The sequence below is a fragment of the Miniopterus schreibersii genome, assembly GCF_964146895.1.
Source record: "Miniopterus schreibersii genome assembly, chromosome: 2".
In the NCBI taxonomy this organism is placed as follows: Eukaryota; Metazoa; Chordata; class Mammalia; order Chiroptera; family Miniopteridae; genus Miniopterus; species Miniopterus schreibersii.
The window spans coordinates 106106592-106130440 of record NC_138102.1 but is presented as its reverse complement, the minus strand read 5'-3'; the positions used below and the strand labels follow the sequence as shown (position 1 = coordinate 106130440).

The 23849-nt window shown below is 36.3% G+C and overlaps 1 protein-coding gene across 2 annotated transcripts in view; it reads right to left on the bottom strand.

Annotated features, from left to right (window-relative positions):
• The window catches only part of KDM5A (lysine demethylase 5A), an 82032-nt gene that overhangs the window by 46809 nt on the left and 11374 nt on the right, over positions 1-23849 (bottom strand). Inside the window, exons 4-11 of one of the 2 annotated variants that reach the window (XM_081129371.1) lie at positions 22362-22532; positions 20215-20349; positions 15351-15456; positions 14078-14169; positions 13298-13456; positions 12090-12209; positions 11245-11403; positions 1599-1780 (exon numbers count right to left, since the gene is read on the bottom strand). In XM_081129371.1, the coding sequence (XP_080985497.1) occupies positions 1599-1780; positions 11245-11403; positions 12090-12209; positions 13298-13456; positions 14078-14169; positions 15351-15456; positions 20215-20349; positions 22362-22532 (1124 nt within the window). The remainder of the gene's footprint in view (positions 1-1598; positions 1781-11244; positions 11404-12089; positions 12210-13297; positions 13457-14077; positions 14170-15350; positions 15457-20214; positions 20350-22361; positions 22533-23849) is intronic. The other variant, XM_081129372.1, reaches the window with a different exon arrangement.

Below are 23849 nucleotides of genomic sequence, written 5' to 3'. Positions count from 1 at the left end.
GGAAAGAAGCTATATGAAAAGAACACACTGTTCCAAAGGATACTAAATACTTCCTTGATTCACAGGTCCACTGAACATTCTAATTATTCCCACAATGATCAAAGGAAAGGTCAATGCTCTCTAAAATACCTTTAAATAATTTAACTGAGTTCAGTTTTACTATCCAAGGAAATAAAACAAGGCTAGAAATTGTTGAAACCCTGAATAGAGTTCTATCTATAAATCTTAAGGGCCAAAAACTTGGCACTGTTAATGTGCTAAACTTTAGTACACTAGAGTTCATTTACAATACCAAGTTGTACTCTCAGGAAATGGATTTAATTACTCATGCTATTTAAAGAATAGCTAAATTCTTAATCCCAATACAATTCACAGTGCCACAGCTAACAGACCTTACTATGATGATGAAAATGTTCTATATCTGTACAGGCCAATACAGGGGCCCCTATTCACATGTGACTATAAAGCACTAGAAATGTGGTTAGTGCAATTAAGAAAGCAAATTTTTCTTTTACTTAATCTTAACTAATTTAAACAGTCACATGTGGCTAGTGGTTATCACATTACATAGCATAGTGATAGAGAATGAAAACCACTAGAGTTTTCCACTGCAAGTGTGATCTAAGCAGTAGTTTCAAAATGGACAGGAAAATATCATTTAGTTAATATCATAATACTGGACAAGGAACTTGGTAAGCTGTGGGTGAGATACAAAAAAATTTAACAAAATAATTTAATGAATATACATCTAACAGGCAGTTAGGGAAAATGTTATATAAAAAGGAAAAAAGCACCTGAAAATTTCAAATATGGAAGGTTTAGTCAGACCTTAAGTATATAAACTTCAAACAGCCCTAGCCAGTTTTACTCAGTGGTTAGAGTGTCGGCCCTTGGACTGAAAGGCCCCAGGTACGATTCCAGCCAAGGGCACCTACCTCATTTGCAGGCTCAACCATTGGCCTTGGATAGGGCACGTGCGGGAAGCAACCAATCAATGTCTCTCTCTCTGTCACATCAATGTTCCCCCCCCCGAAAAGTAATGGGAAAATATCCTCAGGTGAGGACCAAAAACAACAACAAAACTTTAAACATCCTCCCTTGCATATCAAAAGATATGCCAAAGTAATTTTCATGTATACCAAATAAGTATCATTTGGTCTAAAACTCTAAAGCTCCTGGGCATGCACATACTTTAAAAGGGAAGGTGTCTGGCCCTGGCCGGTATGGCTCAGGTGGCTGAGCATCCTCCCATGCACCAACAGGTGGCCTGTTCAATTCTCAGTAAGGGTATATGCCTGGGTTTTGGGCTCTATCCCGTCAGGGTGCGTATGAAAGGCAGCCAAGGGATGTTTCTCTCTCACAAAGATGTTTCTTTCTTTCCCTTTCTCCTTTCCTCTCTAAAATCAATAAAAATATTTTTTTAAAAAGGGAAAGTGTCTGAGATGTACCCTTACACCAGTATACTTTTCTCTTTAATATATTATCCTCCTTTTTGACAGAAAATATTTTTAAATTCAGCTCTCCATGACAGTATCACCTAAGGTTATTAAACCTTTAAAAAGGTTTCTGTGTATGCTGTTAACAAAGATTATACATACCAGTGCAAGTAATTGATGGAATAACTCCAGTGATCTTCAATGTGCCAGCAAAAAGAGGAGAAACACATTCCCACATAGAGCCATGGCACTTTCATACCTGAGATGTCTACATTAATATGTGCAAGAACAGACTGCTCTAGAACAGGCATGTTATTCAAGTTCCAACCAGAAAGTGCATATTCCTATAAAGAAAAAAAAATGTAAATGAGAGATCAGAAATGACCGGTGCCCAACAGAAATCTCAAGGGAGTATACAAAAAAAGTATTTTATATTTACAGTAAGCTAGTCCATAGAATCTGTACTCTTTGCTCTCTAATACATATAACTGATATACCAAAATATTTAATCTCCTGTCTAGGTGGTATATAGATTTCCCTTTAATTAGTTCAGATACCTCTGGTTTATTCTGAAGAATATAAAATAGTGTGAGACTCATTTTAATAGGTCCTTATTACAGTTCTACTTTATCCCCAGTTGCATAACTTCCCAAAATGTCTATCACTGTATTTTAAGAATGATGCCAGATACTGAGGACATAATAAGATACATAATCCTGAATTTGTGGCAATATTGAAGACTGAGGAGATGCAGAAAGTCACCACCACTACCCCCACTACAAACTCATCTGGCAATATTAGATAAATTATAATAATAACAAAGACATTTCATAGATGAACTCGAAAGAAAAAAGAATTCCCAGTTTCCAGAAACAAAGTAAGAAAGCAAAGCCAGAATGAAAAAAGACAGCAGTTGTCTGAGTTTTCTTAGAGGTTTCTAACTGAATATAAAAGCACTGGACACTGAGTTTCAAACACTCACCCTAAAGCCATATGAGGTAGAGACTTAGAAGTTCGTATGCTTGTGGAGAGCAGTTCTCAAAGCAGAGTCTAGGGAGCCCAGAACTATTTCAGGGGATCCACAGTCAAACTATTTTCATAATAATTCTAAGACGTTATTTGCCTTTTTCACTATCATCCTTGTAGGAATGTAGTGTGAGTTTTCCAGAGGATATGTGATAAGTGACATCGCAACTACTTAATACAGAAACAGATAACAGAATCCGATTGCCTTCCACTGGAAGGTTGATAACTATTGAACCTAGATGCCAGGTACTGAGGGAGGGAGGGAAGTGCATTGTTAAGATGTTTACTTTTATACTTTTGAGACTTTCTATAATACAGGGCTTAAAAATAAAACCCTCGCCCGGCCGGGTGTGGCTCAGTGGTTGAGCATCCATCTAGGATCCTGGAGATTGTGGTTCAATTCCTAGTCAGGGCACATGCCCGGGTTGGGGGCTCGATCCCCAGCCAGGGGCCTGCAGGAGGCAGCCAATCAATGACTTTCATCATTGATGTTTTTGTCTCCCTTCTTCTCTCAAATCAATAAAGATATGTTTAAAAATAAATAAAACCCTCAATGTAAGAGGTTAAATAGCCAATGACAAAGCTGAAGAGAGAATCTGTAAACCAGACAGATTTGAAGATATCATCCATAATGCAGCAAATAGAAATGAAAACTATAAAAGTGTAATTAAGAGTCACAGAGAAGCCCTGGCCAGTGTGGCTCAGTTGGATGAGCATTGTCCCATGCACCAAAAGGTCACCAGTTTGATTCTGAGTCAGGGTATATGCCCAGGTGGTGGGCTCAAGCCCCATTAAGAGGCATGCAGGAGGCAGCTGGTAAGACATTTCTCTGTCACATCGATGTTTCTCTTTCTCTCTCTCCTTCTCCCTTCTTCTCTCTCTGAAATCAATAAAAACATATTTTTTAAAAAAGAGTCACAGAGGATAAGAAAGCTCAACATAGGTTTAACTAGGAATTCCAATAAAAAATAATAGATATGCAAAAGGCTTAAAAAATAAGAGGCTTTCAAAGAACACTATTCAATATGTTTTTAGCTGGTTGATTACCTGGTTGGCTGAAAAATAATGAATCTAGTTGAAGAGACAAGGCCTACATAAAAAAGTTCCAAGACAAAGCAATATATATTAAACTCCAAATACAGATAAAAGAGTAAATTCTATAGTTCCTTCAGAGGACAACAAAATACTCATCATCATGGGTTTGGACTGTTAAGAAAAATTCATGGAAAATGAAGAACCTGAGCAGAACTTGAAAAGATAGATAAGATTTGAAGGTAGACAGAGAGACAATATACTGGTCAGGTTGATAAAGGGGCAGAGTAGAATAGTCATACTCAGTAATACAGGAAATAAGACTAGAAAAAAGATTGGGCCTTTAGTCTTAAATTTCAAATTAAGAAGCTTGAATTTAATCTTAAATTCAAAAGGGGAAAAATGCATCTTAAATATTTTTAAACTTTTGATTATAGAAAACTTCAATATAAGTAAAAGCAGACAAATTTAGATAATGAACTCCCAAAGACCTATCAATCTTAAAATTTTAAGTGAAATAAAAACATGAGAAAGATTGTAGACAGAAGCAGTAAGCAAAAAATCATTACCATAGCAGGCCTTAGACTGCTATGTTTCAAAAGACTTGCTTAAGATTTGGCCCTTGGTTTGCACCTGGAAACTTGCATGGTATTAAATAATTCCCTAGACTGATCAAGTGACTCACAGGCCCTAAGACTGTACAATGTGATTTATGCACACTTGCTTTCCTTCCAGTAGACTGGAATTTTGGTGTTAGGCAGAGGGTGCCTATGTTGCCAGCCCCTAATAAAAACCTTGAACACAGACTCTCTAATGAGCTTCCTGGTAGGCAACACTTCACTCTTTGTCAATCTGATAATGAAGTAACTAAGTGCATCCTGTGTGACTCCACTGGGCAAGGACTCTTGAAAGCTTATACCTGGTTTTCTCTGGACTTTGACCACGCATCTTTTCCCTTTGCTGATTTTGCTTTGTACCCTTTCACTGTAATAAATCATAGCCATGAGTCCACCTAGAAAAATCACTGAACCTGGAGATGGTCTTGGGAACCCCCAACATGAGTGGTCATTATGTAAGACCATGGCAATCATCCCAACATGATGTGATAGGACCAAGACAAGGATGGTAGTAGTGGGAATGAAAAGAGGCCAATCCTATAAAAAAATAATGAAAAATGAATTAACAGGGTTCAATGATTTAATATGGAATGAGGATAAGAAGAAAACAGTGTTCCCAAAGTTTCAAGTTCTATGCTATCTTTATTCCTCAAAAGCCGTTTGTAGAACACATGTATTCCTAAGACAAATGTGTTAACTTCAAATGTAGTTTTCCACTAAGCTATGATACCAAAGAAGCACGCAATCAGGTATCAAAAGGCTAACCCATACAGAAGTTCAACACAAATGTACAATTCCTGGTGAAAAATTTGTAGTTATCGATTATTCTAAGAGTCACTTTCAGAGGTAACAAAGTGACATAAAATATAAGTATAAAAAGTCTAAAGATTTTATACACATTTTCTAATTAGTCCTTACAATCCTTTTGTGATAAATGGGTTCTCTCATTCCAACCTTCAACACGAAAACAGAATTCTGCCCTAGCCAGTTTTTCTCAGTAGTTAGAGCGTCAACCTACAGACTGAAGGGTTCCAGGTTCGATTCCAGCCAAGGGAACGTACCTCGGCTGCAGACTCAATCCCCAGCCCCGACCCTGGGGTGCATGTGGGAGGCATCCAATCGATGTCTCTCTCTCACATCGATGTCTCTCTCTCTCTCTCTTCCACTCTGAAAAGCAATGGGAAAAATATCCTCAGGTGAGGATTAAAAAAAAAAGAAAACAAATTCTGAGTTAAACATTACTGCTTAGAAAATAAATAGCAAATCCATGATCAAGTATGGAGGGAAGGAAAAAAAAAGGCTGTACCACCTATCTAGTCATACTATGAGTGGTGTCTTTATTTTATTTTATTATTTTTAAATATCTTTATTGATTTCAGAGAGGAAGGGAGAGACAGATAGAAACATCAATGATGAGAGTCATTGATCGGTTGCCTCCTGCACGCCCCCTACTGGGGATCGAGCCAGAAATCAGGGTATGTGCCCTGACTAGGGATCTAATCGTGATCTCCTAGATCATTGGTCGATTCTCAACCGCTGAGCTACACCGGCCAGGCTATGGGTGGTGTCTTTAAAGGCCAGCATTCCTCCACATTCTTACATGAAGGTGAATGGTACAAAAGTAGAAATAGATACATGGATAATCATACAAAATTCAAACATGAAAAAGCTAATATTTACATTATTAATATTAGTTACTTGGGGTTGACGCTTAAAATAATCTTTAAAAACTCTGTGACCTTATCTCTAAGATTAGGTATAAACATCTATTCAAGAACAACTTAAACAGAAAAAATTTCAGAAAAAGAGCTGTAAAATGAAGCTTCCTCCCAATAATGAGGTAATTGTCTACCATTTGCCAATAGAAAGGTATGAAGAAACTCAGATTGATGCAATCCTTTAGTTATACAAACCAGGTTTAATTCAGTGATACTGAACACATACACATTCCAACACTGAAACTCTTCATACAAAAACCATTCATATATAAATCTATGTTCTCCATCCACTGTAATCATTCTCTCTCCCCCTAAGTAAAACCCAGTGTCTATTCCTGAATAAGTATTACCCTAATCTGACTATCTTTACCTGTGTTCTACCATTACAGGAAGAAAAAAATCAATAATGCTAAAATAATGAGAAAGCCAGAATATACAACTTTTGATCATATAGGGGGGGAAAATGAAAACTTCATTCAGCACATATTGAGTGCTCAGATATTTCTAAATGGACGGCTAGCATAACAAAAAATGAGATGGTACCATGAATAAACTGGGTAGGTAATGCTGTAAGCAATTAAAATGGACTGGACAGAGCATGCAAGGACTCAAAAAAAAAAAGCCAGGTAGAGAACCCTGTAAGCAGTATACTCCCAATTCTGTTTTAAAGGAATATGTAATTCTGTATAAGTGCTATACAACTGCTTGTATGGATACACTATATCTGGAAGGATATACTAGAAGATGAAACAATCTTCCTGTTAGATTGTAAATTTGGGTAGGAGGAAACTTTTCATTGTAAAGGACTTTCAGCAATGATAATGTGAAGAGGTTGGGTGATTTCTCTTCACAGAAAACAGGGACAGGTTTAAACAAAATTATCAAAATAACCATTTCAAGGCACTAGAAACTGACCAAAGGCAAAAACAAACTGAGAAGCATTTACTCTTGAAGAACTAAAAGAAGGCTAAATAAAGACATTCCCAGATAAGCAAAGACTGAAAGGATTCATTGATAACAGACCCACACTATAAATAAATGCAGTCCTCCAGGCCAAAAGTAAATGATCCCAAATGGTAACTTTGATCCACAAGAATGAATGAAGAGCCCTGGCCAGTGTGGGTCAGTTAGTTGTGCATCGTCCCATGCATGGAAAGGTTGCTAGTTCAATTCCCAGTCAGGGCACATGCCTAGGTTGATAGATTGATCCCCGGTAAGGGGTGTGCAGGAGGAAGCTGAACGATGCTTCTCTCTCTCTCTCTCCCTTCCTCTCTAAAAATCAATAAAAACTGTTTTTATTTTAAAAAAAGAAAAATATCTGCTCAACACCAAAAGTCATAGAGGAGGAGCAAAAAGACGACAGACATAGAAAATAGCAAGATGGCTGACATAAATCAACCATATCAATAATTACATTAAATGTAAATGGACTAAACACTCAAATCAAAAGACAGACTAGATTTAAAAAGCAAGATCCAATCACATGCTGTCTATAAAAAGACAGCTTCAAAGTAGAAGAAATGAAAAAGACCCCTAGCCGGTTTTGCTCAATGGTTAGCACACTGACCCTCAGAATGAAGGATCCCGGGTTCAATTCCAGCCAAGGGCACCTACCTCGGTTGCAGGCTCATTCCCTGGCCCTGGTCAGGGTGTGTGAGAGAGGCAACCAACTGATGTGTCTCTCTCACATCAATATTTCCCTCTCTCTCCCCCTGCTCAATCTCCCCTTCTATTCCCTCTGAAAAGCAGGGAAAAAATATCCTCGAATGAGGATTAAAAAAAAGAGAGAAAGAAATGAAGAAGATATACCAATAAATAATCTTAAGAGATCTGAGTGGCTTTAATTTTCATCATAAATCCTTCTACATTATGTAACTTTTTTTTTTATAAACTGTGTAACTTTTAATAAGAGATAGAACTTTTAATCACTGCCAATTATAGAGGGAAAGGAAAAGTGACAAGGACCAAAATAAAGAGAAAAATAAATGATTATCTTAATTCAACTTTATGCACAGAGGTAATCTCCAATGTGATGGGTCTTTATTATACATTATAATTTATTTAATTATTTTTCATGTTTCTTTATTGTTGAAACTACTATAGGTGTCCCATTTTTCCCCCCAACTGACCCCCTCCTCCTCACTCCCACCCCTTCCTCAGGCCTTGATCCCATTATTGACTGTGTCCATGGGTTATACATATATGCCTATAACTTCTTCTGTTAATCCCTTCCCACCCTCCACCCCCCTTCCCTCTTTCCTCTGAAATATGAGCGTCTGTTGTACACGTCAGTGTCTCTGGATCTATTTAGTTCGTCAGATTCTTTTGTTCATTAGCTTCTTTTTAAAGAAGACCCTTCAACATTTCCTGTAGTGCTGGTCTGGTGGTGATGAACGCCTTTAGCTTTTTCTTATCTGTGAAGCTCTTTATTTGACCTTCAGTTCTAAATGACAGCTTAGCTGGGTAGAGCAATCTTGGTTGTAGTTCCATGTTTTCCATCACTTTGAATATTTCTTGCCATTCCCTTCTGGCCTGCAAGGTTTCTGTTGAGAAATCAGCTGACAGTCATATGGGTGCTCCCTTGTAGGTAACTAACTGCTTTTCTCTTGCTGCTTTTAAGATTCTCTTTTTGTCTTTAACCTTTGGCATTTTAATTATGATGTGTCTTGGTGTGGGCCTCTTTGGGCTCCTCTTGTTTGGGACCCTCTGTGCTTCCTGGACTTGTAAGTCTATTTCTTTCTCCAGGTAGGGGAAGTTTTCTGTAATTAAGTTTTCAAATAGGTTTTCAATTTCTTAATCTCTTTCTTCTCCTTCTGGCACCCCAACAATATGAATGTTGGGACTCTTGAAGTTGTCCTAGAGGCCCCTTATACTATCTTCATATTTCTGGATTCTTTTTTCTTTTTGCTCTTCCGGTTGGGTGTTTTTTGTTTCCTCATGTTCCAAATTGCTGATTTGATTTTCAGCATCCTCTACTCTGTTGATTCCCTGTAAGTTATTCTTCATTTCAGTTTGCACAGCCTTCATTTCAAATTGGTACTTTATTATGTCATCGATTTTCTCAGTTATTTTCATAAAACTCTTACTAATATGGTTGAGCATCCTTATAACCATAATTCTAAACTCTGTATCTGTTAGCTTCCTTGGCTCTGTTTCATTTAGTTCCTTTTCTAGAGATTTCTTCTTTCTTTCCTTTGTGACATGTTTCTTTGCCTCCTCATTTTGGCTGCTTTCGGGTGTTTTTTTCTATGTATTAGGTAGAGCTGCTATGCCTTGTGGAATTTGTAGAGTGGCTTTCTATAGTAGGTGTCCTGTAAGGTCCAGTGGCTCAGCATCCCCAATCACCTGAGCTGAGCCTTCTAGATACTCCCATGTGGGCTGTGTGCACTGTCCTGTTGTAGCTGAGCCTTGGTTGCTGTTGGCATCACTGGGAGAAATTGACTCCCCAGCCAATCAGCTGTGAGGACCTGGGGCAACTACAGCCAAAGAGCTGCTGTGCTGGAGACACCCCTATGGAGCAAGATTTACTTCAGTGGAGCTTTGGTGTTCACCAAGTGAGCCCCTTGAGTGTGTCACTCGTGGATGTGGTAGGGTTGTAATCCAGCGTGGTGGAGTCTGACCACCATGTGTACTGTCTCTGGGGCCTCCCGGGAGGTGCAAAGTCAGCCTCTGCCAGTGCCTTGCCCAGGGCCACCCAGCAAGAGCTACTCAGCAAACTGTAGTTGGCTGCTACTTATGCTAAGCTTGGAGGTATCCAGGAGAGGCCAAGCTATGAACCAATGCAGGCTGTCATTAGTGCCAGCCCTGGGCCACTTATCAAGCTGTATGGGGCCTGCTGCTGCTTGGTTGAGAGATTTTAGGAAAGTCCTAAGTATAAGGCTCAACAGGCCACTTGCATAGAAAAGCCACTGAAAATGGCTTGGATGAGCTTCCAGGTAGGGAGGGGTGGGGCCTCCAGCAATCACCAGGGCAGGGACAAAGGTGTGAGTCAGGTGCCGAAGATTCAATTATGGCACCTGCCTGCCAGATGTGTGTGTGGAGGACTCGCCAAAGGAGCAATGGCCTCTTCCAGCTCTTCTGTCTGGGAGAAAGCTGTCCCTCCACCTAGCGCCCCAATTTCAGGCAGGTTAGCTCCTCCCCAAGTGTCCTACGTTCCTTTCAAGCTGCTGCCCAGCGCTGGAACTCAGAGGGAGTTAGTCTGTGCGTGGGCCCTTTAAGAGGAAAGCCTGGGGCTCTCACACCCTCTGCGTCCCTCAGCGACCGTCCCCGCTGGTTTTCACAGCCCGAAGTTGTGCGGACTTCTCTTCTCGGCCCTGGAGCCCTGGGCTGAGACACCTCCCTCCTCTGGGAAACCTCCAACGCCAAGATGTCCCTCCCAGGTTAAACTGCGGTACCAGGTGTGGGCCGGCGGCCGTGTCTCCGCTCCTCCTACCGGTCTCGGTGCTCCTTCTGTTCCCTGGTTATAGGGCTCTGTTCAGCCAGATTTCAGGAGGTTCTGAGTGATGGTTGTTCTGTATTTTAGTTGTACTTTTGATGTGGTTGCAGGAGGCGACTGGACTGCTGCTACCTATGCCGCCATCTTGTTTCCTCCCCTATACATTATAATTTAAATGCATATTTGAAAACCTATTTCCTCAGGTATTGCAGGAAACTAAATCACAGACCTATCAATGAAATATAATTTTTTTAAAAATCTTAAGTCACCTTCTAGATTTTCAAACAGAAAGAACTAGGTAAAATTATTTAAATGAGATTGAAGTTTTAAACTAGTTAAATTGATTTTCATTTATTGTATTTATTTTTCTTGCACTGTATCACACACTTTAGTGCTTGTAGAGGCCAGGCCTGGCAATGGTTCAAGGCCACAGTTTGCTCTGGCATGGGCACTATGAGAGATCCAGGGGGACATGCCTGCCATAAATCCAAAACTATGCATTTAAATTGGTTGTGTTTTGTTTCGTGTTTTTTTCGTACTTTGGGGGTTTTTTGGTTTTTTGTTTTTAAATATGTCTTCATTGATTTCAGAGAGGGAGAGGGAGAGAGAGAGAGAAATATGGATGAGAGAGTCATTGATTGGCTACCTCCTGAATGCCCCTCACCAGAGATAGAGCCCACAACCTGGGCATGTGCCCTGATTGGGAATCAAACCTCAATCTCCTGGATCATAGGTCAATGCTCAATCACTGAGCCACTCCGGCTGGGCTAAATTGGTTTTGAAATGCAAATTTAAATAATTTTTAAAAGTACTTTGAATTTTTTTTTTTAAACTGAAGAGTACATTGTCCAAATCTTACGTATTTAATATTTTTAACAAACCTGGTCTCTTATGATTAATTAGAAAGGTAGTTTTCTATATGCAAAGACTAAATCAGGTAGGGGTGAGCGAAAGTTTAAATACTACTATCTGCTATGCACCTCTTCTTCTGGCAGCATCTTTCTCCGACCATCCTTTACAGGAAACCCACTTCCAAAGTCTTTTGAAGAAATATCAGCTCCATACTCTACAATAACATCTTCTTCAATGCTGCTCACCAGCCGCCAGAATTCCTTTTCTACTAGTTCTGTGGGAACCATCTACACAAGGAAAACAAAGATTATATATTACTAACTCATTATAACCAGAATCCACTATAACATTAATACGTACTTGGTCAAGGGAACACAAATCCATGATAAAATAGAAAACCTTATCTTGTCCCAGAGCTGAAAAGACTGGGGTTCTAGCCTTTCCCACTGAGGACAGGGAAAAACTAAAGACAACTTAGATGTCCAGAAAAACATAATGAACTTGAACTGCCTTTTTTTGCAAGCTGCTTACTGACTAAGACAGATAAAGATCTTTGACCTAGGACATAAAAGAGGAAAAAGGAAACACAAAAATCAAGGCTTAATTTTAATAGCTTTGACAAATTTTTTTGATAGGGACTTAAAAAAGATGCCTAGGAAAAGAAGCAAACCTCATATTACAAATAACTAAACAAAAGCAACAACCACCACATATTCATGCTTTTCTGTAAAAGATTACTCCCAGAGGGCTAATAAACAATTCAAAGATCAAAGTATATCTCTCAACAGAAGAGTGCACATTGCCACATTAGAAAGTGAAAGAAACAGAAGCAGATGCCAGGCCCCTAAGTCTTTAGATGTAGTGGTCTGTCATCTTTTACATGCTGTCCCTGTTTTCTACAAAATAATGTAAGTAGAAAGCAAACCAAAAGCTTTCATACCTTCCCAAACTGACCTAAAGATAGGATACTCACATGGACTGGCATATTGAAATAGTCAGACTTAAAATTATCTGCCATCTCTCCAAAGCTCTGAAGTGTATACTCTCGTACAGCCTGTTCAAATCCAAAAGCTTCTCGAGGTTTATTACATTCCTGGGAAGAAAGAATATCTAAGATTAACGGACTGAAATAGAACTCAACAAAGTATTTTGACTCTCAGGTACTCCCTTCTTTGATCATTTCCCTAAGTGAAGCTAATCCAATCAACCAAAACAAGTATCAATTACTTATAATATGGAATTATGAAATAATGTTCTACAACCTCAACTGCATTTTTCACAGTCTTCCAATAGGCAGGTGGTAATAAAACACATTTAAACTTTGGAGTTGGCATTAAGCTCTGGCACTATGACAAACACCTATAGGACTACTCACTTGCAATCAAGCCTAGGGATGTCTATCACTCTCAGTATATTAGTGCATCTAGCTATGGAGAACACAAATGTTCACGGAGGACAGAGAAATAATGGATAAAGGTATACCCAATGGATTGCTAGAATATCTAGCTAGATATTCATAACAAATATCTTAACACAAATATTCACTTATCGTAGATCTGCTTCTGAATCATCTAACCTTCAGAATAAGTAATAATTCAAAGCCATAAAAGACCTCTAAATATGCCTAGATACACCCAGATAACGCTGTTCCCTCAATATCCAATCACATTTTGTTAAAATAAGTAAACAGACTAGGCATTTCATGACAATGACATCATATCATCTTTCACAAGAATAATTTATACAATCAAATCAAAATTTAAACAAATTAACAGATACCATCAGTTTATTCGGTAGCACAAAAAAATGAATGCATAATTCCTAAGTTTTAGAGTGTCGTGTCTGATTTTTTACTTTTCTTAACTGATAAAGAAAAATAACCCACAGCCTTTCTTCATTTTTATTGTTTTCCAGGAATACGAACATTCTGAGCAAAAGTCTCATTTATCTGCAGCAATAAACAGAATTGTCGAACCATAGTCAGGAAAAAAAACTTTGAAAGGCAAGGTGTCACAATACAATTTTTACAGTTCCATTCAGTATCTCTCTTTAAAAATTCTGGAGATTTTAAACACTGAAGAACAAAGACAGAGTGGAAGGTGCTTTAAGGAATGTGTTTACTATATGTGTGTATGTGTGTGGTATTATTCTTAGTTTAAAAAAAAAATCTATAAATTGTACCTCAGCAACACATTTAGGACATCTCCAATCTCCTTTGGGCACATCAGGTAGTGGGGGAATTAAACAAAATGTATGATAGCTGTCATCACATCCATCACACAAAAGCAACTTATCTTCATTATTTCCCCGACCACAAAACATACAAACATAGAGATCAACCTGTTAAAAAATGAAGTAAAATAAAAGTCCATTTTCTATAATACTAAATTTTTACCAGTGACTCCTTAATTGAAACAAAATAATGTAAACTAAAAAGTAAATACAACTTAAATCCTGAATATTTAAATAATTGTACTTAAAGAGCTTTTCATAAAACTTCCTAAATTTCTTCAGAGTTTCTACAGACAAGTTAATAAGAGCATATCAAGTTATGCTCTTGCCTTTATCTTGAATAAAGAAAGACTACAAATCTATGGTACTTGGAAGTCAATGTATAGAGATAAAATGACCATGTAATCTTTCCTATATACAAAACTGTTAGAGAATGCATACTGAGCACTGTCTATAATAAGCTCAGCTCAAGGATTTACAGATTCATATTCATTCTCTTACTTAGTTACTTAGTTACTCACAAGGTCTACGACTTAGGGGAACAGTAAGTATACAGGACAAAGCAAAGTTAACGTTACATAACCAAAGCTGCTACTTCAGATTCACCATTAAGTCTTCTAACCAAATGAATTAACTAAATGGCATACTAAGATAGTAGAGCAAGATAAAAAAATGCAAAACTAAATAAAAATAAATCCTTTCCCTCCTGACACATCTCAGAACACTTACAAAGTTAACAGAGAGAGTTCCTTTCCGTTGTCTCATTTGCATGTTAAATGCGTCTGACCTGTTGGTAACTTTTCGTCTTCGGGAGACCTCATCTTAAAATAAAAATAGTTATATAATATAAAAATAGTAAAAACTAATGTTGAGAGCTTACTCTGGACGACACTATTTAAAATTAATTAAAATCTCACAACACTATGAGGTAAAAAAAACTATTATCTCCCCCCTTGAAGATAAAGAATTTGAAGTATAGAGAAGTTAGATATTTGCCCAAAATCACAAAGCCAGTCAATGGCAGACTAGGTTTCTAATCCAGGATTTCAAGCTCCAGAGAGCTTACCTACTAATTCTATACTGGTTGTACATAGTACTTATGAAGGACTAATTTGAGACTAGTTTTATGATTACTGCCAGCCAATACAATAATTACAAGAATGGAAAAGATAATCAAAGTGCTTAATTCTTAAAAGGGTAATAATAAACATTATAATGTATTTCGTAAGTCCTATCATACTGAACATTTTGAGACTGATGGAACAATATTATCTGATCCTCCAGAGTTCAGTCCACAATCTGAATTATGAGTTAATTACTGATATAAAATGTATAGTTAATATAACTTATGATTATAGCATTTCATTAAAGTTTTACACAGTAAAAAAATATCCAACACAATCTTCGTTAAACTGAATTTTAAAACTGACATGGACATACAGATAAAGGTGGAACTTGATCTTTTCATTAGTAATTGTACTCACAGAAAGTTCCAAACATGCTGAGAGTAACAGGCTTTCCTCAAACAAAGGGTTTAAATGAAGTATAATAATATATCACGGCTTATAGAAAATATCAAAATTATGGTTAGAATTTAAGTCACAAGTTCTCCCCACTACTATCTTTTGATACTAAAGGCCAGATAATCCTATTTCTCTTTGAATTTAAAAGTTACAAGCCTTAGATCACCAGGAGAAAACCATTAATTTTACTACTCTCATAAATTAACCTTTAGAAACTATAATAAATTTGTCACTTATTAGACATGGAAGAGGAAGATTTCTCTCTTCAAAATATTATAAAAATTCAACCTCATATGGCTCCTCACACCTTAAATTTAGATTATCTGACGTAAAAAAGGTGATGTGTTTAGGAACCATGTTGCAAGTTTACAAGTCTTAGGAAAATCCTAAGGCAGACTGCAATTCAAATATCATTTGAATCTTGCTATAACCACACTGTTATACCTTATTTCTTTTCATGACCGAATAAAAGATTTTACCTTCTTTATCTTTTGTTCCCATCGCGAGGCCCACAACCTTAGGCCCAGCCCCAAAAATTCGAAGTTTCTTCAGTTCTGTATTTCTATTCATGTCTCCAGATTCTGACTAAAAATAAAAAATAAAACACATTAGTCTAATTATTCTGATTCATATATTTATTTCTTACCAAGGAAAAGTTTTAAGGTCCTCTTCAAAATGAAGAAAAAAATTACTTGATTTCTTCTCTAATTCCACTTGCTGCCTCATTACAACAGTTGAGCACTCATCATCAAAACACTATACAAGAGCAGTTGGCTTGGCTCAGCGGTTGAACATTGACCTATGATCCAGGAGATTCAGGTTCAATTCCTGGTCAGGGCACATGCCTGGGTTGCAGGCTCGATCCCCAGTTGGGGAAATGCAGGCGGCAACAGATCAATGACTCTCTCATCACTGATGTTTCTCTGTCTCTCCTCTCCCCCTCTTCTCCCTTCCTCTCTCTAAAATCAGTAAAGATATATTTTTAAAAAATAAAATAAAAATAAAAACACTATGCAAGCTCTAGCTGGTTTGGCTCTGAAAATCTTACGTGAAAAATATGTCCTTATGTGAAAACTGTGTTTTTAATGTTTAAGCTACTGTCATTTGGTATTCTAGTACTTCAAGATGAGAACATCCTGACAGACACCGCTGTTACACCTTGAATTTATATGAACCATAATCTCTGAATGGACTCTAAGAATCAAAATTTATTTAAAATATACTTAGGAAGAATAAGAATAAACCAGGATAAAATACAGACTACTTTATAAATCTATGGCTACACAATAGCTGATGTATGCAGACTAGACTAATAAAAGATCATATAAGAATCAAACCAACCAAAAGGCATTTCAAAATTTATCTTTAAACTTCAGTAAACTGATTTGGCTATACTTATCAATCTCTACAAATAATCCAATGTTAATACAACACTACACATTCTTTACCTCTACTAAAACAAAGTACATAATAATAAAAGCCAACATGCTGAGTATAAAGTATGTGCCATATCCAAAGTATTTTAATCAGTTAATCCTAACAAAAATCTTTATAGACAGGCAATACAGCTCCAAAAAGCAAGTAAAACAACATTTTCTGATCTTATTTTAAAAAAGCTAGAAATAACAAAATCAAAAATCAAAAGGCCCTTCCACCAGAATTTTTTAACTTTCTATTAAAAAATGATATTTTCAAAAATGATAATGAAAAGACTATATATCAGAATCTCTGGAACAAATTAAAGCAGTGATCACAGGAAATTTTATAGTCTTAAACATAACAATCAAAACAAAAGAATTAAGTTACCAACTAAAAATGCTAGGAAAAGAACTACAACAAAAACCAAAAGAATTTTGTGATACTGGATTAGAAGTGGAATTATTAGTATGAACTGAAAATATCGAGTCACAATGTTTTTAAAATTTATTTCCCAGCCCTGACCACTAAAAGGACCTATAAACAATTTTATCCCAGTAGGAACAAGCATACTTTGTGCTCAGATCTTGGTTTCTAAATACCATTTCCCACTCAAATTAACCAGGATTCTCTGGATAAATGGCTGATTACAGGTCTAAAGCTGGACAAGACAACCAGCCTTTTTTGTACTTAAATAAGTGCTCAAAAATGGGTGGAAAGATGTTGAAAGAAATTCATGAATCAGCTTGAAGGTGCTCCCAATTAGTCAAATTTGGAACAATTTGACTATCAAAAAAGAATAAAAGGTTCTAATAGACTTTAAGAGATGTATCAAAAAAAATCATGACCTACAGTGATTAAAAGAGGGTCGGTCAGTCATGGTTCCAAAAGTATAAACATCCATCAAAATGTAGACTTAAGATGTACACATTTTACTGTATGAAAAATACAGCTCAAGAAAAAGTATGGTTTGATCTTTAAAGAAAAAGGCTAACTAATGAATATAGAAGGAATGACAGAACTAAAAAACCACCCAGTTTACAACTACCAGTATAGTAACTAATTCAGGCAAAGATCATCAATGAATAAAGGCTATTGGATAAAACAAACTAGGAAAGAGATTATTCATACCCTCTCATTGCTCTGATTACTTTTATTACAAAGAGAATAAGTACTTTACAATGGAGAAATCTGGTTCAAACTTAGTGTCACCAATAATGGGACATATTGGCATTATTGGTGTCATTCTAATGTATAAATGTGTTAAAGATTTGCTAATTCTTGGTAAGACAAACAGTGATCCCAACTTTCAAGGAACTCACTCTAGTGAGGTCGCAGATGAAAAAACAATTAGAGTATGGCAAGTGATGCAATAGAGGTAAGAAAGAAGAGTAGGATAACTTTCATAACTTTCTTGTTTGAGAGACTACTGGATGGCTTTGCTTATCACAGTCACCAGGATAGAAAATATTAAAGAAAAAACAGACTTAGGAAAGATAATAATGTTTGAGACATAATGAATTTAGCACACCTGAACTGTGGCCACCAAGGAGCACATGTACACATGTACATGTGCACATATACCCTCATGAACAGAAAAACATGAATGTCAAAACATATTTAGGATTCCTCAGTGTATAGGTATTAATTGAAATCACACGGTAGATGAGATCACATGAGAGAATAAAGATAAGAAAGGATTAAAAATAGCATGTAAAGAGCAGAAAGACGAGATAACAAAGATGACTGAAGAGTGGTCAGAGTGAAGGGGAAAACCAAAAAGTGTCACAGAAGCCAAAGAAAAATAAAGTTAATCAAATTTCAAGGAGAGGAATCAACCACCATATTAAATGTAAACATGACCAGAGATGAAGAATACAAAATGAAAAGGGGCCTCCACATTTGACAATTACTAACTCAGTGGTAACTTGGATAGTGCAGTTTCAACAAACTTATTTGGCTCAAAGTCAGATTACAAAATATAAAAACTAAACAGACATTGAGAAAACTCAGAAAATATAGACTATTTTTTTAAAGATACTTGTCCATGAAAAGAGGCAAGAATTAAGGCAGTATCTAGGAAGAGGGATTTTGTTTTTAAGATGATAGAGACTTGAACACATACATGGGGGCTTAGCAGAGAGAGGAGACAGAAGAGAAAGATTTCACAACTGATATACTGAAATCACTAAAGAAGCCAAAAAGGATGGAAGTTGATTATCCTTAGAGAGAAAGGGACACTCTGCCCACAGAGATAGGCAGAGATTAAGAATGAACACCTACGGTTTTGTGTATGAGCAAGAAATTGAGTTCTATCAGAACGCCTTTTTCTTTCTTACTGAAATAGAAAACTAGAGATAAGTCATACTGGCAATATAGTAATAATAAATATGAGTTTAAGAAATTCTTAATTGCAAATCCTGAAATGGTTCTAGTTTCTTCCTGATATCAACCAATCTGATTCCAGTGACAATTATTACAATGGGTAAAAGTATTTTATGTAGTCCCTACTCTCATACTAAGAAAGACAAATAAAAATAAGTAGAACTTTTTTATAGTTTTAGAAGAAACATCAAAAGGGATTTCATCACAAGCTGGCAATTGATTAGATGGGCAAGGCCACCCAGGGCAACTCTTCAGAATTGAATCATCAGGTCAAAGAGACATCATGTCAAGTGTTTCAGGTCTTAAAATAAATCCTGACCCAAAAGTGATCAGAGCTTCTCATACCAATCATAGTAATAAAAATCACTTAATGACTAAACCAGAATTAACTAATTTATAGTAGGGCTATCACCTTCCAACGAATTTCCATAAGTTCATATTCCCCATCCAAGACACCTATCTTTCTGCTATCAAAGTACCTAAGAAGCGAAATGATTACATCAGGAGGTTACTTAATAAGCATAAACTCAGGACAAGGGAAGAAGACATGGTATGAAAGAGAGATGTCCCCTGAGCTCTAAAAAAGCAGGATAAAGTATCACTAGCCTGCCTCTCCAATGACAAGACTCCTTACCACCCAGATACAGTATCTCGTGTCTTGGACTATCTTCCTTCTCTGATTCCTACTTTCAGTGTAAACCATTTCCATTCGTTTAACACATTGTTTTTTAGATATGTTAGTCAATGATTAGCATCCAGTTAAGCTGTATTTTGATCTACTCTTATGTTTAACTTAAATGGATCACATCTCAGAGTTCTAAGGGCATCTCACTGTCCCAGGTTACAGACTTGTCTTTAACAAAAATCTTAGAAAATACAACTTTGGGGCCCTGGCCAGGTGGCTCAGTTGGTTGAAGCATTGTCCCACACACAAAAAAGATTTCGGGTTCAATTCCTGATCGGGGCATGTACAGGAGACAGTGGATCAATGTATCTCTTTCACATTAATGATACTCTCTAAAAATCAATGAAAACATATCCTTGGGTGAGGATTTTTAAAAAAACAAAAAAACTTTTGGTATCACAAAGAAATGGGAATACTAAGGGAGAGCAGACAAAAAGAGATTAGGGCACTTTTCTTCTGCTATATTCATTAAGCTTTGAAATTATTTTAGGTTACAAGAACACTATAGATGTTACAATGGAATGATCCAGACACTAAGAAACTTATACTCTGGTTTTTAAAGGAATGACAAGTGAAATATAAAACCACTCTTTCCTACTCCTCTCATTTCTGCTAATCATTTCATCAGCATGTCTGTGAAACTGACCCTACAATATCCAGAGTCACCCTCTGACTAGCCATTCCTGTCAAAAACTGTTCAAGATTATCAAAAAGCTTTCTAAATCAAACCAAACTGAATTTTATAATTTCTTCCCCATTCATTTCAAAAGTAATTGAAAGATAGGTCTCTTTTAAGTTTTAATGAATAAGAGTATGTGAATGACCTCCCATAACCAGATGCACATGGAAATGGATACCTGAGACTTGACACGTCTTGTTCTCTTTGGCAGAATATTCATTCTTGTGCCCGGCTCTGGGGAAGTTTGGACTTCAGTGCCAAGAACCTCAGGCTCCACTTTTTCCTTAAGATCTAAATTAGGCATTTGTACACCCTAAAGAATTAGAGCACAGAAAGAAAGCAGATTCACTGATAAGAGATCAGATTTGAGACTCAGGCGGGAAGTAATAAATATCCAATAAATCCCTAATACTACATGAAACCAGATGACAATTCTCTCACCAAATTGATCTATATAGATTCAAGACAATTCCTATTAAAATTCTAGCAGGCTTTTGTAGAAATTGAGAAGCTGATCCTAAAATTTATGTGGAAATGCAAATTGTTTAGAAATTCTGGAAAAGAGAAGAACAAAGTTTGAAGACTTAAACTACTGGATATCAAAACTTACTACAAATTTTATTAACCAACGTCATCCCAATAAATTCAGTAAGAAAGAAAAAATAAGTAAAATAAAATGTTTTCAAAAATGTACTAAAAAGCTTTAATACTAAAGACAGCACAATATTGGTGTTAGGGTAAATATATAGATCAAAGAACATAACAGAGACCAGAAATAAACCCACATATTTAAAGTCAACTGATTTTCAACAAAGATGCCAAATCAAATCAATGGGAAAAGGGTAGTCGTTTAAACAAACGGTGCTGGTACAATTGGATATTCATACACCCCTCTGTCCATCAAACAAACTTATATACCTTTACCTTGTTCTGTACACAAAAAATAACTCAAAATGGATAAAAGACTTAAACAAAAAGGCTAAAACTATAAAAGTTCTAGATGAAAACAAAGAAAGAAATCTTTGTGGTCTAGGGTTAGGAAAAGATTTCTTAGCTCTAACAACAGAAACACAATCCCACAAATGGGGAGGAAAAAAGTTTGATAAATTACTCTTCAAATAGACACCATTATAAAATAAAAAGATAAACTATAGACTAGAAGAAAATATTTGTAAAATCATTTTCTGATAAAGAACTTGTATCTAGAATATACAGTGAAGTTAGAACAAGTGTAAGATGAGAAACAACCCAATAAAAAAGATTTGAACAGACACTTCATAAAGGAAGATATACAAATGGCTAATATGCACATGAAAAGATGCAGAACACCATTAGTCATTATACACTCACTAAAATGGCTATAAGCAAAAACACTGACAATACCAACTGCTGCAAAGATGTGGAGAAACTGGAAGCCTCTACATTACTGGTGCGAATGTAAAATGGTTCAGTCACTTTGGAAAAACAGTTTGGCAGTTTCTTAAAAAGTTAAACATAAACTTACCATATAACCCAGCAATTCCACTCCTAGGTATCTACCCAAGAGAAATGAAAACATATGTCCACACAAAGACTTGTATTTGAATATTCACAGCATTATTCATGATAGCCATAAACTGGAAATAATCCAACTGTCCATCAACTAGTAGTACATGGATAAACAAATGTGGTATATCCATATGATGAAATAGCATTCAGCCATAAAAAGGAATGAAGCACTAATACATGCTAAAACATGGATGAGCCTTAAAAACATTAGGCTAAGTGAAAGAAGCCAGACACAACATCATATTGTATGATTACATCTATGTGAAATTTCTAGAAAAGGCAAAACCACAAAACCAGAAGGTAGATCAGGAATTGTCTAGGTTTGAAGGTAGGAGCAGGAACCAACTACAAATGAACACAAAGGAACTTTTTGGGCTAATGAAAGTATTCTAAAACTAGATTATGGTATATAATTTACTAAAGCTTATTTACTGTGTATCTACAATGAGTGAATTCTATAGTATGTAAATTATACCTCAATAAAGCTATTAAAAATACATAAAACAAAGAGGAGGAATTTTTCAAAAAGTGTAAACAGAAGGACTTATTTTAAATAAATAAGAAAACAGCCTTCATTCCCATTAGCCTTTATCTTGTAAACCACCAAAAATAACTGATTTTTAAACTACACCTTGCTCCCCCAAATTCTGGTACCTGAAGAAATCCTTTTCAACTTGCTACGCACAGTCAACTGCTAACTTGTTATGGTGAACACAGTCTAAGGTTTATACATGGCAGACTGGATTTATCCACTCTTTAAAAAATGATGCATCTCACCATAAGGCTGACACCAGACTGGAAAAGCTCATATGGGTAGAGAATTCTTTCATAGTGTGACTTCAAAAGAGACCCAGTTCCTTTTCCTGGCAGATATCCCAAGCGGCTACCCACTTTAGACCATTTCTTTTCTTTGGTGACCATTTCAAAACCTCCTTTGCTGGCAACAATCTGAAAAGAAAGTAAAAATTATTTAGGGAAAGAGGGTAAATTCATGTACTCTGACTCTAAATCTTGCTTGCTAAATACAAAAATTATTCTGGGCCTAGATTTCAAATTCCCTTTCAATAAATACCTGACAAACCTGAAACCAGTCAACATTTTAAAATATGGAACGAGATGATGATTTTTGAAAGTTTTAAACTTTATTACTTAATGTTATTGTGCCTACCTTAAATGAACCAGGCATTCAAAAACATTTAATGAATTTACACTTTGTACATTATATGCCTAGAGAAAACTAAACACATATATGTTCTCCATATCCTCAAGGACCTCAAAATATAAAATAAGAATTAAATCCAGACCAAAGAGAGACATGGGGTTATATAGTACAAAAGAAACATAATTCCTGAAATTAGAAAATACACCAAATAACTTTAAACTTTAATAAAAATGTCAAGCAAACAAAGGATTCGGAGGATATTCTGAAAAAGAGGCTATAATTTTTCTAAAGGAGAAAAGTTTTACATGGAAGATTATAAAGGAATAATATGGAAAGATCAGATTATAATATTAGATTTACTGAAATGTAGCACAGAATGTATTAACGTAGGAAGTAATGAGATAAACTGGCCGATTTGGCTGAATACTCACATCAAACCTGGCACTGTATAAAATATACATGTATCAAGGCCCCTATCTTCCAGAAGCTAACATTGTGCATCTTTCATACTCTAAAACACAGGCAGCGATAAAAAAGCTGTGGGACATATACACCAAGGAATACTACAGAGTTGTAAAGAAGAAGGACCTTGTATCCTTTGGGACAGTATGGAAGGACCTGGAGAATATTATGCTAAGCAAAATAAACCAGGAAGAGAAAGATAAACATCACATGATCTCACTTGTATGTGAAATCTAACGAACTTAATAAACTGATGAACAGAATAGATTCAATGACATGGAAGTATGGATCAGACTGACAAATCTCAGAGGGATGGAGGAGGGTGGGTGGGTGGGTGGGTGGAAGGGGAAAGATTTACCAAAGAGTTCATATGCATATATGCACAACCCAAGGACATGGACAATGGTGTGGAGAGGGACGGGGGAGAGGGGTGGGAAGGGGTGGAATGGGTCACTGAGGAGAAAAAGGGACATCTGTAATATTTTAAACAAAACTAAACACACTCAAAAAAATTTTAAAGATAAAATACAGGCAGTTTCCAGTTTCACTGACAACATAATAAAAAGGACCGTGGAATAGTTATTTGAACTCAAAGTAATTTTCCTCTTTGAATATACATTACTGTATTTACCATATCAAAA